At 43.3% G+C, this 16564-nt stretch overlaps 1 protein-coding gene across 2 annotated transcripts in view; it reads left to right on the top strand.

The window, feature by feature from the left end:
- LOC124796306 (protein FAM50 homolog) overlaps positions 1-16564 on the top strand; it is a 125120-nt gene that overhangs the window by 23439 nt on the left and 85117 nt on the right. For both annotated transcript variants that reach the window (XR_007016742.1, XM_047260432.1), the window contains exon 2: positions 2167-2374. Coding sequence is in view for 1 of the 2 variants with exons in the window: in XM_047260432.1 (XP_047116388.1) it covers positions 2195-2374 (180 nt within the window). In the remaining variant the exon portion in view is untranslated. The remainder of the gene's footprint in view (positions 1-2166; positions 2375-16564) is intronic.

The following is a 16564-nucleotide window of genomic DNA, read 5'->3' as shown; positions in this document are numbered from 1 at the left end:
AGCAGAGATGATACTCCATAGACAAGCAATTCAGTTAGAAGCCATTTGTGAGGAATTGTGTCAAAAGCTTTCTAGAAATGTAGATATGGAATCAATTTGAGATCTCCTGTCGATAGCATTCATTACTTCACTTGACTAAAGAGCTAGTGGTGTTTCACAAGAATGGTATTTTCTGAATCCATGGTGACTATGTGTCAATAAATTGTTTTCTTCGAGGTAATGCATACTGTACACACACAGTGTTGTGGACTGACAAGACAGCCAGTCCAAAGTGACGGGTAACCGAAAGGCACGCTATAAGCTCACGCAGGATGGCGTGAGGTCTGAAACAGGATACGTAATGAATGCTATAAAGAAAAGTACGTAGCTTCTGGAATACTTAACTTTAATCCATCATTTGTATACATCGTTCTTGATGAGACATGCTTCATACGATAACTATCAATTGCTGTGGCGCCTTGCTAGGTCGTAGCCATTGACTTAGCTGAAGGCTATTCTAACTATCTTCTCTGCAAATAAGCGAGGCTTCGTCAGTGTTGCATCGCTAGCTAAGTCGTCTGTACAACTGGGGCGAGTGCTAGTACGTCTCTCTAGACCTGCCGTGTGGCGGCGCTCGGTCTGCAATCACTGATAGTGGCGACACGCGGGTCCGTTGTGTACTAGCGGACCGCGGCCGATTTAAAAGGCTACCACCTAGCAAGTGTGGTGTCTGGCGGTGACACCACACACAGTATATATTCCGCAATCCTATTGCAAATAGATTTCTTGTAAGTTACAAGCTCAGGGCCCTAGATTTAAAGAAAACAAATGCGATAACCAGTCTATAAACCCCATCTCATTTGCACTGAACCCAACACAAGAACAGAAGAAGTAGGTCAACAGAATAAGATTGCAGATTGCAAGCCATGATTTTTCAAGCCACACACCCCTCACCCTTACGAATTGACCTCCATAAGCTGTCGTCCCAACACCACCACATGAACCCATTGCCATTGACGCTTCTCATAATCAGACAATACGACATACTTTAGCAGCAACAAGGTAGTACTTGGCATTTCCTCATTCAACATGAAGCTGTTATAATTCACAGTAAGGTCCATGACAGGTTCACAAGGGCCACCTCTAGGTACAGTTAGAAATAATAACACATACTGCATCTTTCTGGACAAAAAAATTCAACACAAGAGAACATCTCATCGAACAATACCTTTTCCTAAATGACCTTAAAGGTGACTTTCAATTACACTTGTATCATACATGCCAGAATATCACTATATCATGAACCAAAGCTGATGCCCAGTACCAAATGTTCCAGTTAACTTTACATTTTAATATGTTGTGGTAATGAGTTCTACTAAAACTCTGGTACCTCTTAATTCCTTGTCAGATGAGTGCATTTAGCAAGGTATTTCATCATTACTAAACTTTGTTTCTATGGAAGTACTTACCAGTAAGCCCTCCCTTCACTCCTAAACAGGAAATTTTTTAGCTATCCACATTCACATCAAGAGAATGCATGTGACAGTGTACCGTAATATTGCCATATATGAAAGTGACAGGCTCAAGGTGTTTCCAGGATCAATTGTATTACACGGCTCACGTGTTGGTTAGATACTGTCAGATAATGGATTCAACAGTTTTGGATACTAGATAAAAATGTATTTCATAATACATTTTTAAAACATCCTTCTGAAAGCTGTCAAATAGTGTGCTACTGGCTTCTTTGAGATGAGATTAAATGTTCTCCCAAGCATCTTCTGTTAAATTATAATTAATTTTTATGAAGCATATTTTCAGCATGACTGGAGAACACACCTGTTTTCAAATATCCTACACAAGCTACAGAGAATATAATGTATGAATGTTTCTATTTGATCATCTGTAGTAATCATCTGGTCTATAAATATCTTATTAAAATTGATATTTGTCATTTTTGCTGTTACAGCAGAATATAGTAACATTTTCAAAATACATTATAATGATTATAAAGATTTCTTGATGTCAGCTGCAGTACAGCAGATAAATTGCTTTTATAAGCTGTGCGGTTGTAGTTGCAATTGTTGTCTATAAAAAAAAGTTTGTGCAACTCCCATTATTGCAAAATTTAACCTGTATTTGGAAGAGTAACTATTGTAACTATTTATAAATTGTTTGAAACCCTTTCAGTGTCCTGAGATATTGTTGTGTAAACATCATGGCACACTACAAAGGAGCAGCGAGTGAAGCTGGCAGAGCAATGCAGCTTATGAAGAAAAGAGAAAAAGCTCAACAAGAAATTGAATTTCGGAAAAAGAAGATTGAGGAGGATTTGAAAATATCCAATATTGAAAATAAATTTGCTGCTCATTATGATGCTGTTGAGCAGCAGCTTAAGGTGAGTACAACAGTATTATTATATTTTTTCTATTAGCACAACATAATAAATAAATAGAAGGAAAAAACTCAATTATATTTTGTTCCTGCTTTCTGTATCTGAATTGTATGCTTATAAATGCAGCCATTTTTATGTAATTGCCATTTAATATACAATATAATAGAGGGAAACATTCCTCACGGGAAAAATATATTTAAAAACAAAGATGATGTGACTTACCATACAAAAGCGCTGGCAGGTCGATAGAAACACAAACAGATACATACATACACACAAAATTCAAGCTTTCGCGACAAACTGTTGCCTCATCAGGAAAGAGGGAAGGAGAGGGAAAGACGAAAGGAAGTGGGTTTTAAGGGAGAGGGTAAGGAGTCATTCCAATCCCGGGAGCGGAAAGACGTGACATAGGGGAAAAAAGGACGGGTATACACTCTCACACACACACACACACACACACACACACACACACACACACACACAAACACACATATCCATCCTCACATATACAGACACAAGCAGACATATTTAAAGACAAAGAGTTTGGGCAGAGATGTCAGTCGAGGCGGAAGTGCAGAGGCAAAGATGATGTTGAATGACAGATGAGGTACGAGTGGCGGCAACTTGAAATTAGCGGAGATTGAGGCCTGGTGGGTAACGGGAAGAGAGGGTATATTGAAGAGCAAGTTCCCATCTCCGGAGTTCGGATAGGTTGGTGTTGGTGGGAAGCATCCAGATAACCCGGACGGTGTAACACTGTGCCAAGATGTGCTGGCCCTGCACCAAGGCATGTTTAGCCACAGGGTGATCCTCATTACCAACAAACACTGTCTACCTGTGTCCATTCATGCGAATGGACAGTTTGTTGCTGGTCATTCCCACATAGAATGCATCACAGTGTAGGCAGGTCAGTTGGTAGATCACGTGGGTGCTTTCACATGTGGCTCTGCCTTTGATCGTGTACACCTTCCGGGTTACCGGACTGGAGTACGTGGTGGTGGGAGGGTGCATGGGACAGGTTTTACACTGGGGGCGGTTACAAGGATAGAAGCCAGAGGTAGGGAAGGTGGTTTGGGGATTTCATAGGGATGAACTAACAGGTTACGAAGGTTAGGTGGATGGCGGAAAGACACTCTTGGTGGAGTGGGGAGTATTTCATGAAGGATGGATCTCATTTCAGGGCAGGATTTGAGGAAGTCGTATCCCTGCTGGAGAGCCACATTCAGAGTCTGGTCCAGTCCCGGAAAGTATCCTGTCATAAGTGGGGCACTTTTGTGGTTCTTCTGTGGGGGATTCTGGGTTTGAGGGGATGAGGAAGTGGCTCTGGTTATTTGCTTCTGTACCAGGTCGGGAGGGTATTTGCGGGATGCGAAAGCTGTTGTTAGGTTGTTGGTGTAATGGTTCAGGGATTCCGGACTGGAGCAGATTCGCTTGCCACGAAGACCTAGGCTGTAGGGAAGGGACCGTTTGATGTGGAATGGGTGGCAGCTGTCATAATGGAGGTACTGTTGCTTGTTGGTGGGTTTGATGTGGACGGACATGTGAAGCTGGCCATTGGACAGGTGGAGGTCAACGACAAGGAAAGTGGCATGGGATTTGGAGTAGGACCAGGTGAATCTGATGGCACCAAAGGGGTTGAGGTTGGAGAGGAAATTCTGGAGTTCTTCTTCACTGTGAGTCCAGATCATGAAGATGTCATCAATAAATCTGTACCAAACTTTGGGTTGGCAGGCCTGGGTAACCAAGAAGGCTTCCTCTAAGTGACCCATGAATAGGTTGGCATACGAGGGGGCCATCCTGGTACCCATGGCTGTTCCCTTTAATTGTTGGTATGTCTGGCCTTCAAAAGTGAAGAAGTTGTGGGTCAGGATGAAGCTGGCTAAGGTGATGAGGAAAGAGGTTTTAGGTAGGGTGGTAGGTGATCGGCGTGAAAGGAAATGCTCCATCGCAGCGAGGCCCTGGACGTGCGGAATATTTGTGTATAAGGAAGTGGCATCAATGGTTACAAGGATGGTTTCCGGGGGTAACACATTGGGTAAGGATTTCAGGCATGCGAGAAAGTGGTTGGTGTCTTTGATGAAGGTTTGTGGCTGGTTACCAAGCCCCCACAGAACGTATCTCTTCCTACGTAGATCAACACCTTCAACCCATTACATGCAGTCTCCCATCCTTCATCAAAGACACCAACCACTTTCTCGAACGCCTGGAATCCTTACCCAATGTGTTACCCCCGGACACCATCCTTGTAACCATTGATGCCACTTCCTTATACACAAATATTCCGCACGTCCAGGGCCTCGCTGCGTTGGAGCATTTCCTTTCACGCCGATCACCTACCACCCTACCTAAAACCTCTTTCCTCATCACCTTAGCCAGCTTCATCCTGACCCACAACTTCTTCACTTTTGAAGGCCAGGCATACCAACAATTAAAGGGAACAGCCATGGGTACCAGGATGGCCCCCTCGTACGCCAACCTATTCATGGGTCGCTTAGAGGAAGCCTTCTTGGTTACCCAGGCCTGCCAACCCAAAGTTTGGTACAGATTTATTGATGACATCTTCATGATGTGGACTCACAGTGAAGAAGAACTCCAGAATTTCCTCTCCAACCTCAACCCCTTTGGTGCCATCAGATTCACCTGGTCCTACTCCAAATCCCATGCCACTTTCCTTGTCGTTGACCTCCACCTGTCCAATGGCCAACTTCACACGTCCGTCCACATCAAACCCACCAACAAGCAACAGTACCTCCATTATGACAGCTGCCACCCATTCCACATCAAACGGTCCATTCCCTACAGCCTAGGTCTTCGTGGCAAGCGAATCTGCTCCAGTCCGGAATCCCTGAACCATTACAGCAACAACCTGACAACAGCTTTCGCATCCCGCAAATACCCTCCCGACCTGGTACAGAAGCAAATAACCAGAGCCACTTCCTCATCCCCTCAAACCCAGAATCCCCCACAGAAGAACCACAAAAGTGCCCCACTTATGACAGGATACTTTCCGGGACTGGACCAGACTCTGAATGTGGCTCTCCAGCAGGGATACGACTTCCTCAAATCCTGCCCTGAAATGAGATCCATCCTTCATGAAATCCTCCCCACTCCACCAAGAGTGTCTTTCCGCCGTCCACCTAACCTTCGTAACCTGTTAGTTCATCCCTATGAAATCCCCAAACCACCTTCCCTACCTCTGGCTCCTATCCTTGTAACCGCCCCCAGTGTAAAACCTGTCCCATGCACCCTCCCACCACCACGTACTCCAGTCCTGTAACCCGGAAGGTGTACACGATCAAAGGCAGAGCCACATGTGAAAGCACCCACGTGATTTACCAACTGACCTGCCTACACTGTGATGCATTCTATGTGGGAATGACCAGCAACAAACTGTCCATTCGCATGAATGGACACAGGCAGACAGTGTTTGTTGGTAATGAGGATCACCCTGTGGCTAAACATGCCTTGGTGCAGGGCCAGCACATCTTGGCACAGTGTTACACCGTCCGGGTTATCTGGATGCTTCCCACCAACACCAACCTATCCGAACTCCGGAGATGGGAACTTGCTCTTCAATATACCCTCTCTTCCCATTACCCACCAGGCCTCAATCTCCGCTAATTTCAAGTTGCCGCCACTCATACCTCACCTGTCATTCAACATCATCTTTGCCTCTGCACTTCCGCCTCGACTGACATCTCTGCCCAAACTCTTTGTCTTTAAATATGTCTGCTTGTGTCTGTATATGTGTGGATGGATATATATGTGTGTGTGTGTGTGTGTGTGTGTGTGTGTGTGTGTGTGTGTGTGTGTGTGTGTGTGTGAGTGAGTGTATACCTATCCTTTTTTCCACTATGTCACGTCTTTCCGCTCCCGGGATTGGAATGACTCCTTACCCTCTCCCTTAAAACCCACTTCCTTTCGTCTTTCCCTCTCCTTCCATTTAATGTACAGTTTAATATCAGTGAATTTGTTGAGAGAGGAATGAGTCAAGGTTATAGCTCATATTCAGTCTGTTTATTCAACAAATGATAGTCAAACCAACAAGAATTAATTAAAGTTCAGGCAGAAAAAATAAAACTTTGAGATTTGCTGTGATGATATAAGTCTGCCAGAGATGGCAAAGGACTTGGAAGATCAGTTGGACAGAAAATAAATTGTAAGATTAATATCAACAAAAATAAAGCAGTGGTAATGGAATGTGGTTGAATTAAATATGGCAGTGCTGCTGGAATTATACTGCCTGACAACTAAAGTGAAACACCCAGAAGACATGATTGGATGTCAATGTAACTTCATATATTTTCACTCCTTTGGTGATTATGTAAATGATTAGAGCTACAGTTCACCATGATGAGTAGAACAACCAGCAGAGTACACTAGTTTCATTTAGGTTTAACGTTGTTGCAAGGCCTCATAGGGCATACAAGGGGCATGAACAGTGCCGTATGTTGAGTGATGACTGTGAAGTAAATGGAGATTCCACATACTCATGTGAGACAGAGCTATGTGCACCTGACTGAGTTTGAAATTGACTCATTGTGTGTCTTCATTTGGCCAGTTGGTCAAATTGTGCAATATCCAGATTTGAGGGCCATTTAGATGTGACAGTGCCCCAGTGTTGGACTGCATGAAAAAGTATGGGAATGCTTACCCATCATTAAGATTCTAGGCTACCACCTGTGACCACGCAAGGGAGAATTGCTGTAGTGTACATCAAGCACTTCAAAACCCTTTCACATCTTCACCTACTATCCAAGAACAAATAATGGACCCCCTGCAGCTTTCTATGTCATCTCACATCATTGGACAGGTACTAGTAGCAGCTGAATAAAGAATTTCACTCCCAAGTGTAGACTCCATTAACACCACAACACAAAAGGATAGGTTCAGATGGTGCTGCGATAAGCGAATATGGACTGCTGATGAATTGTGTTGCATGGTGTTCAGTGACAAATCATGGTTCTGCACTGCCATTGATGATAATTGTCAACAGGTATAGCTGCGACCTGGGAAGGGGTCCCAATCTTCCAATGTTTTGGAAAAACACAACAGCGTTACTCCTATTGTCAAGGTGTTGGGGGAGCCATCAGGGATGACTTCAGGTCATGGCTGGTAGTGATTGAGGAAGCTCCGACACTACATTGGTACATGACTGACATCCAGTCTCCTCATGTGTTACTTCTCGTATGACAGTGTTGTGTTGTCATTTTTCAACAGGACAATGCTCATCCAAATACACCCCGGGACATCTGGGAAAAACCCAGAAATTTTTTCATCTTAGGAATATCTGGGAAAAACATAGGAATTTTTCATTGTTTAATTTCGGTTAAATTTTTTAATATTGACTGATAAAAACTGATACTCCAACAAATAGTTTTACTTTAGCCCAGTACTTCAGAAAAATACTGCAGCAGTAAAACATAAATGAGATAATAACATCAAAATATAACTTAAGTCACAAAGAAAATGTGCCATTTACAACAACAAAACACAGTTACACAAGCATCTGCCGACAGCAATATTTCATAACAACAAACTACTTTCAATGCAAGGCCCATGTTTTAATGAGCTTGATGTCACAACTGTTTACATTTCTTACAAGTCCGGGAAAATATTGCGAATGGTGATTTGAGAAGTGTTACTTTCAAAGTAAATTTCCTTTTATGGATGATACATGTGAGAATGTGCAAATAATTTTTTAAATCATGGAGCATTATACTCTCATTCAAAACTTAATACTTAGGACCAACCATTTAGAAAAATTCTAAACCCAGAACATGAGCAATTTATGCCATTATTTCAAATTTTACTGGCATGTTTGTGTTTCATATGTCTAACAGGGTAACACACACTCAAAAAGACCGAGCTTAAAGATCAGTTTTCATATTTATTTTCTTTAATAGATTACAAATTATGCAATAATGACAGCAGAAATTATAATTATCCTCCAAAGAAGGGCGGAGCGAGTTCTTGAGCAATTTTACACATAATTGGCTTTTCGTAGATAAGTCAAAGTGGCCGACGGAACATATATTCAACCACATAAGCCACAAAATGTTCGGTGCATATCAGTGAAATTTATAACTGTGCTTGTCAGAAATATTCAGCTGCTGCAATTTAAGCTGTGCTCCGGACAGTGGTTTATCGGCCAGGTAACCATTGCAGTGGCTGGGTGGTGTCTGGGGAGAGAACCCCCATTTGGCGTGGGTGGTACCATGATGGAAAATTCACACATGAAGCAAATTAAACTTCCTTACTTTGGCAGCCACAAGGCCCCAACATAAAATGGAAAAGGTTATTACAGTGCAGAGACATATGACCCCACAATGTTTCCTTCCCTGCCTATACCATGGGAAGAGGGACAAGCCAGATGTCTGGATGCAAAATACTAAAATACTTCATCCAATTCTTGGTCTGTACTGGGACTTAACGGGGGTACTTTTACTGCTATGGAACTATTTTTTTTTTTAAATTGCGGAATTGCAAACAGATTTGGGGAAGTTGAATCTCTGGGGAAAATGCAAAATGGTTTGTTATTAATGAAAACTTCCTCTGCTGCCCAATCTACATCTCTTCAGGCATGCGATAGTCTAGGTGTCATAACTATGACTATTACCTCATACAAATCTGTGAACGTGGTCTAAGGAGTCATCTTCCACAGAGATGGTACACTTGAAACAGACCAGAAACTCTGGATTAATGCCCAACGGCAAGGCATACATTTTATTAGATGTGTACAAACAGGACCCAATGATAATTGTACATATACAGGTGCCTTTATCTTGGCCGTTGAAGGGACTGTCCTCCCGGAGACGGTTATGGTCATGGTGTAAAGGTGTGATGTGAAACCATGTGTCCCACCACCTATGAGTTGCTTCAGATGTTTATGCTTTGGCCATAAGTCATCCTGTTGCATGGGGGACCCAAAATGTGGAGATTGTGGACGATAACTCCACATAGGTAGTCCTTGTGAACATCCACCTTTGTATTCCAGCTGTTTGGAACATCACTCTCCACATTCGCTAATTTGCCCAGTTTTCAAGAAAGAACAGAAGTTCCAGAAACACAAATATCTACTGAGACATGGAAGAAATATGAATATCTACATCCTGTGGAAATGACAATCAGTTACGCTAACATAATTACCATTGACTCCCTATCTCTACCTTCCCCAAACCAGATCTACCACCAATGTCTTCTCCCATGGTAACCATGGTAGCTTCTTCAGGAACCACTTCCTGCACCTTGCCAAGGAAACACTCTTCATTGGTGTTTTACCCATGAGAGGATTCCTTCTCAGGATCCCTCTCCTCAGCAACCCCTGGCCTAGAGGCCCGACGCAAACAATGGCTGAGGGAATCACAGCCTGTAGTTCCCAGGCCTGTTCGCTCTTCATCTGTCCCTATACTCAATGTAGATAGCCCCTTGAATGAATGAACCTTGCACACCAAAGGTTGTGCGGGGAAAGAAGAAGACGAAGAAGACATGGGTCAAGGCTTTTCTGATGCCCACAGTGGTGCCATATCCCCCCTTGCAGTCAGATTGTGAGCTGATGTTTGTGGATGTGGTTCCTTCGCCACTGGTGACAGGCAGTGATCCTGATCCTTTCACACTTAACGTGGCCATCAGCCATGTGATCATTCAGCGGAATTGTAATGCATACTGCTGTTACCTTTCGGAAGTACAACACCTAATTTCCTCTTATGTGGTTTGCATTGCACTCCAAGGAACACACTTCACTGTTGACAATTGTCCAATGCTCTGTGGTTGTCTTGCACTCTGTCAGAACCCCAGTGGTTCCGAGAGGTCATCTGGAGAGGCCTGTTGTTCGGTTCGTACAGATGTCGTCAGTGAATGGATTCTCCTCTGTACGTCATTGGGGGATGATAGCAGTGCAGGTGCAAACAACCTCAGTGATTACAATTTGCATCATTTACATAACTCCAGGCAGGCCACTTACCTATGTAACTGATGACATTAATCCAACAAAATTCTCCTCCTTTCCTCTTTCTTGGGAACTTCAACTCTCACCACCTGTAATGGGGGAGTACAACTCCATCTAGTAGGGGCATCCTAATTTACCAGCTTCTCATAGACCACAATCCGTATCTCTTCTATGATTGTTGTCCTACCCATTTCAGTGCCACCCATGGCACCTTTTCAGCTGCTGATCTAACAATCTCGTCCCCCAATCTTATGGCTTAGCGACGGTGACTTCATGATGACCTTTGTGACAGTGACAACTTTCCAATGATCCTGTCATTACCTTGCCACCACCAGACACACTGACTACCACATTAGACACTTCACAGAGCCAACTGGCTTTTGTATGGCTCTACTTATTACATTTGCTGTCTCTCTGTCTGATTGTATTGATGAGATTGTGTAAAATGTCTCAGATGTAATCATCCACACTTCACGAACTGCTGATCACATTTGTACAGCTCCTCCCCCCCCCCCCTCCCCCTCTCCTTCCCCCTTCCACTGTTAACCAGTGCTGTGGTGGACCAAAGTCATAGCAGTAGCTGCTCAGGGTCACTGACAAGCCCTGGACTGATTCAAATAACATCCTTTGCGGACCAACCTTATCACTTTTAATGCTAGGGCCCACTATTTAATCAAACACAGTAAGAAGAAATTCTGGGAGCACTATGTCTCTTGTCTGGAGACATATGCTTCTTCATCTCAATTGCGGGCTGAGCTCCTTTGTCTTATGGGCCACCAATGTGCAACAGCTGTTCTGTGTCTTGTTGCACAGAGTGGTCTTCATTCCGATTCATTGTTTCTTGTAGAACACCTTGCAACCCACTTTGCTACAGCATCAGTGTCCTTTTCCTATCTGGCAACCTGTCTACTGCAGAAGCAAGAAGTTAAAGACATCACTTCATGTTTCACTCCCCATCAAGCTGAAACCTATAATGAACCTTTCAGACTGATAACTACTTCAGGCCCTTGCCTCATCCCACGACACAGCCACAAGCCCTGATTCAATTCACTGTCAGATGATTCACATGAATTTTCCTGAATGGCAACATCTCTTCAGGGTCTTCGACCAGCTCCAAGGTGCCTCCCTCTCATAATGATGAGATAGCGTAACTGTCCCAATTCTTAATCCATGCTTGAAAGGTTGGTTGCCTGCAGATTATGCTGGATTCTCATGTCTCGGGGCTTTTTATCCCACTGTCAGAGTTGTTTCAGGGCGGGGGGTCCGATCCACACTCAGCCATCAGCTTAGGTTGAAAACAGCAATCCGACACACCTTATTACAGTCTTTCATGATCTGCATAAGGTGTATGACACTGCATGGTGACGTTACATTCTCTTCACCCTCCATAACTGGGACTTCTGAGGCATCCTATCAATTTTTATTCATCAGTTTTTATCCCACTGGTTGTTCCTGGTTAGAGTTGGTACTTCACTCAGGTCCCCATGGATCCATGAGAAAGGTGTACCAAAGTGCTGTGTGTTGAGTATCACTCTTTTCCTCATCATCATTAATGAGCTAGTGACTTCTTTTGGGCCGCAGATCACACCTGTGGTGTGTGTCGAAGATTTTTGCCTTTGGTACACCTCCCACTTGGTAGCCTCGGCTAAATGCCAGCTCCAATAAGCCATACAGCAGGCTTCTGCATGGGCTCTTTCCTATGGTTTTCAGTTCTCTCCAACAAAAACATGGGCCATGCACTTCTGCCATTGTACCACAGTCCATCCTGACTCGGAATTCTACTTACGTACCCAGCGTCTGGAAGTTGTAGCACAGTCATCTTTCTAGGGCTCCTTTTTGATAAAATGCTGACCTGTCTGCCCTGTATTTATCACCTGAAGATTAATGATATGGATATAATAGAGGGAAACAATCCACGTGGGAAAAATATATCTAAAAACACAGATGATGTGACTTACCGAACGAAAGTGCTGTGCTTGTGTCTGGGTATGTACGGATGGATATGTGTGTGTGTGTGCGAGTGTATACCCCTTTTTTCCCACTAAGGTAAGTCTTTCCGCTCCTGGGATTGGAATGACTCCTTACCCTCTCCCTTAAAACCCACATCCTTTCGTCTCTCCCTCTCCTTCCCTCTTTCCTGATGAGGCAACAGTTTGTTGCAAAAGCTTGAATTTCTTGTGTTTGTTTGTGTGTCTATCGACCTGCCAGCAATTTTGTTCGCTAAGTCACATCATCTGTGTTTTTAGATATATTTTTTTCACCTGAAGATTAGCTGCATCTGGAAGCTTCCTTGTCCACCTATCTTGGGGTACAGATCATGCTACTCTTATCCATATTTACTGGGCCTTGGTCTCATCCGGACTGGTCTATGGTTGCCAGGTTTATAACCTGATGGTTCCTGCAGCTTTAAAACTGTTAGACCCAGTCCACCACTGTGATGTGCATTTGGCCTTTTGGACTAGCCTCATGGACATGTCCTTGCCAAAGCTGGTATCTTCCCCCGTCAGATTCGACAGTGCCATCTCTTGGTCTCCTATGCAATCTCTATTTGATAATTCTGTGATCATCCCATGTACACTGTTCTCTTTGCATATAACGGGGTGTCATTGTCCTGATACCCATCTTCAGGTGGGATTATCAGTTGGAATGTGCCTTACTTCCCTCTGCCAAGATTTCCATCTCTCCTCCCTGGTCCGTACTCCCTGTGTTTTCTCACATACACCCCCTTGGATGGTGCCCAGACCAAAGATTAGGACCAATCACTTCCAAAGTCCTAAAGTCTCGGTTGCCCCCATAACCTTTCAGCATCTGTTTTGTCCTATTCTTCAAGTGTTCTAGGATTCTCTTTACTATGTTTCAATATGTACTAACTCAATGAGCACTCTTCAGGCTATTGACCGACACTATTCTTGCCACCATTTGGTGTCCCCATTCATGACCACCCCACTGACCTTCATCATGCTGCCTGCTCAGTTGTTTTTCCCCAGTCATGTGGGTATCCAGGGGATGAACTGGCTGACTGTTTGGTTGGAGGAGCACTTGCTCCCTGTTGGTGTTGCCAACTTCTGATGCAGATCTGCGGGTGTACTCGAGAACTGTGCTGAGTGGATGGAACATCTGGTGGGCTACTGCCCCATGCAATAAACTCTACACAATCAAGGAGACTACTGCAGTATGGTGCTCCTCCTTTGGCTTCTCCCAGAAGGAATCCACAGTCCTATGCCCTCTCCCCATCAGTCATACAAGGTTAATCCATAGTTTTCTTTTGTGTAATTAGTCACTCTACATTGTGGTTGTGGAGTCTTACTGACAGAAGCTTACATCTTAGTGGAATGCCCTCTCCATTTGACCCTCTGTGCTAAGTATGGACTTGTTCATTCATTGCATCTAATATTGGTGGATAATTCATGGATGGTTGAACTGGTTCTCAGTTTTCCCCAGGAAAGTGGCTTTTATTCGCAGTTATGATATTTTAATCTGTCTCCGGAGCAGGGGCAGAGTGGTTGGGGATGGAGCGTCTCCCACTATATGCTATCCTTTCATCCCTCTTTGACTCTCTTTTAATTGCTTTTAATTTAGATTAGGTTAGTGTCTTTTCTGCCGCACCCAATTGTCTGTTCTGGGTGTTGCACTTTGTCGAATAGTGGGTGTTCTTGATTGGAATGGATCAGGGTTGGGACAACTGTGGGTGGGATGTTTCCTGTCATATGCAGAGCCCCAGGGACCCCACCTGGTGACTTCGCATGTTCTTCATCATGCTTTTATTCTTTTGATGGTCGAAAAGAGGTCTGTTAGGTTTTTAACCTTCTTGCTTTTATTGTTATGAATCGCCTGACTAGATCTTATAATCTCATCGCTGGACATGTCTACTTGCTGATGCACCACTCTTGGATCGAGGAACTGATGATCCTGTTGTTTGGTCCCTTACCCCCACCCTCCCCCAACCCGCCAGCCAACCAACCAACCATCCTGCAGCACTGAGGAATCATCAGTCTGTTTGTGGTGGGAGGAGTGTGACGGGGGATGGGGGAATTGCAGAGGGTGACACATTGTGAGGCATCAGGGCATTGTCAGTTTGCTAATAGAGTGAAGTTTACATTCATATATTAGACAAAATTGTCACCAAAGGCCTCCACTGAATGACTGTTAAAAATGTGAATTGTTGGGTGAAGGTATTGAAAATGTTCTGGGTCTATGAAAGGCTTTGCTCCTAGTGAACTTTTCGACAATGCACTAGAATGAGTGTTGATTAAAATTCTGTGTCATTGCTGCAGGACAGATACCTACTCCACCTCTGTTTTATCCAAATTACTAGGCATGAGGCTAGCTCATTATCAATCATTTGAAAGTTAGAAAGACCAATTTAAGATTTAATTTCATTCTTTGTCATAAGTCTGAAGAAAGCCCATGTTAGGATGCAGCATTAAGACTATATTCCTTGTTCTTTATGATCTTTAAAGTTTAAAATTTACCATACAAAATCCATATTGAAGTTTCCAAGGAAAACAGCATGATTCTCAAACAATACATGGCTGACTCCTACCTGATCATGTAACTCAGCTGATGCCCCTTCTTGATGTCAGTGAAAAATTACAACATTAAGAAATTTGGAATTCTTGTTTTCCTTCAACTCATCTCCTGTACAAGTCTACTGTCCCCAGCAGTGTTTCATATAACTTACTGATGGCTATCATAGTTTTACCAGAGACCTAACTGCTAACAGAAAGTAAAAAATATAAATTATGTTGCTACAGAGAATGCAAAAAATTTCAGCACCCTCAGCCACATATGTATTGATGTTCCTATTGTTCTGCAGACTATCTGTTTTTTAATATAAAGTTCCTTTTAGTAACAATGTTATGTTCTAAAATATCACAAACACATATGAAAAAGAAACCTTATTACTGTGGTTGTACACTAAAACATTCCGTATGTTAATACACCCCCGCCCCCCCCCCCCCCCCCCCCGCCCCCTCAAAAAAAAAAAAAAGTTAACAATCTGTTTTAGCTTCTAGCTTCAATTAGAAGATTTTTATCTGCTATAAAGCCTTGATGGCCTAAGGAAAATGGCCGTGCGGTTCTAGGCGCTGCAGTCTGGAATCGCGGGACCGCTACGGTCGCAGGTTCGAATCCTGCCTCGGGCATGGATGTGTGTGATGTCCTTAGGTTAGTTAGGTTTAACTAGTTCTAAGTTCTAGGGGACTAATGACCTCAGAAGTTGAGTCCCATAGTGCTCAGAGCCAGGCTAAGAGAAGTAATAGTTTGATATTACATACTGGTGACATTTGAAAATTTGTGCTGGAATAGCACTTGAACCTTGATTTCCTGCATATCACGAGCAGTCGCCTTAACCAGTTTGGCTTGCTACGCGTGCCTCGTGGACTGACCCAACTTCCATATGTCAGACTGTCTACATCCCCATTCATAGTCCCCTACATTCATCACTTAATGCTTGCAGCTTTACTCTGTACACCTGTGCACCAGTGAGAATGAGACTGTGAGTAATTGAAGCCCATGATATTATCATCTTTTGCGTGCCTCATCATGCCCCAGTCGCACAAATTATCTTATATATTCACAAATTGTGTAAGGGGGTTTTGTCCCATCTACATCTAACATAGGTGATGCCTAGATTTTAGCACTCAGAAAATTATTTCGAATTAATTTTGGATTACTGTCAGTCGTCATTAATGCCTGTTCATCCAGACTTGCAAGTAAATAAAATTACTTTTTGAGTCACATATTGCAGTGACAGGTTGCAGTATTGCTGGTGTGCAGTCAGTCATGCATCACAGGTGCTGCATTACCTACAAACTAGGCAACACAGTGAACACATGGCGCTCTAGAAAGATCTACAATTGGCTGGTAGCTGGTCCCTACCATTTGACTTGTAAATATTGCATGCCAAGATGGGCACAAGGCATAATGTCATGGGTGGTAATTCCTCATAGTCTCATTCTCAGTAGTGTGGAATGGTTTAGGGATGTTCACAGTGTAACATAAGAAAGTTTGTGTCAGTCTGGGAGGCATGTATGGCTACCTGAAGTGGTAACGTGACAGCTCGCGATGAGCAGGAAATCTGCTTTCGAGTTCCGGTCTTGCACAAATTTTCATTTCACTAATAGGTAGTATATCTACACCTAATACAACTGATGCCTAGATATTCACAATCAGTGAATTTATTTCGAATTAAAGTAATTTTAATTGGTGTGTGTGTGTATATATACATACAAAGATGATGAGGC

The sequence above is a fragment of the Schistocerca piceifrons genome, chromosome 4 (assembly GCF_021461385.2).
Source record: "Schistocerca piceifrons isolate TAMUIC-IGC-003096 chromosome 4, iqSchPice1.1, whole genome shotgun sequence".
In the NCBI taxonomy this organism is placed as follows: Eukaryota; Metazoa; Arthropoda; class Insecta; order Orthoptera; family Acrididae; genus Schistocerca; species Schistocerca piceifrons.
Note: the sequence above shows the minus strand (reverse complement) of the source record. Positions and strands in the feature narration are given on the sequence as shown.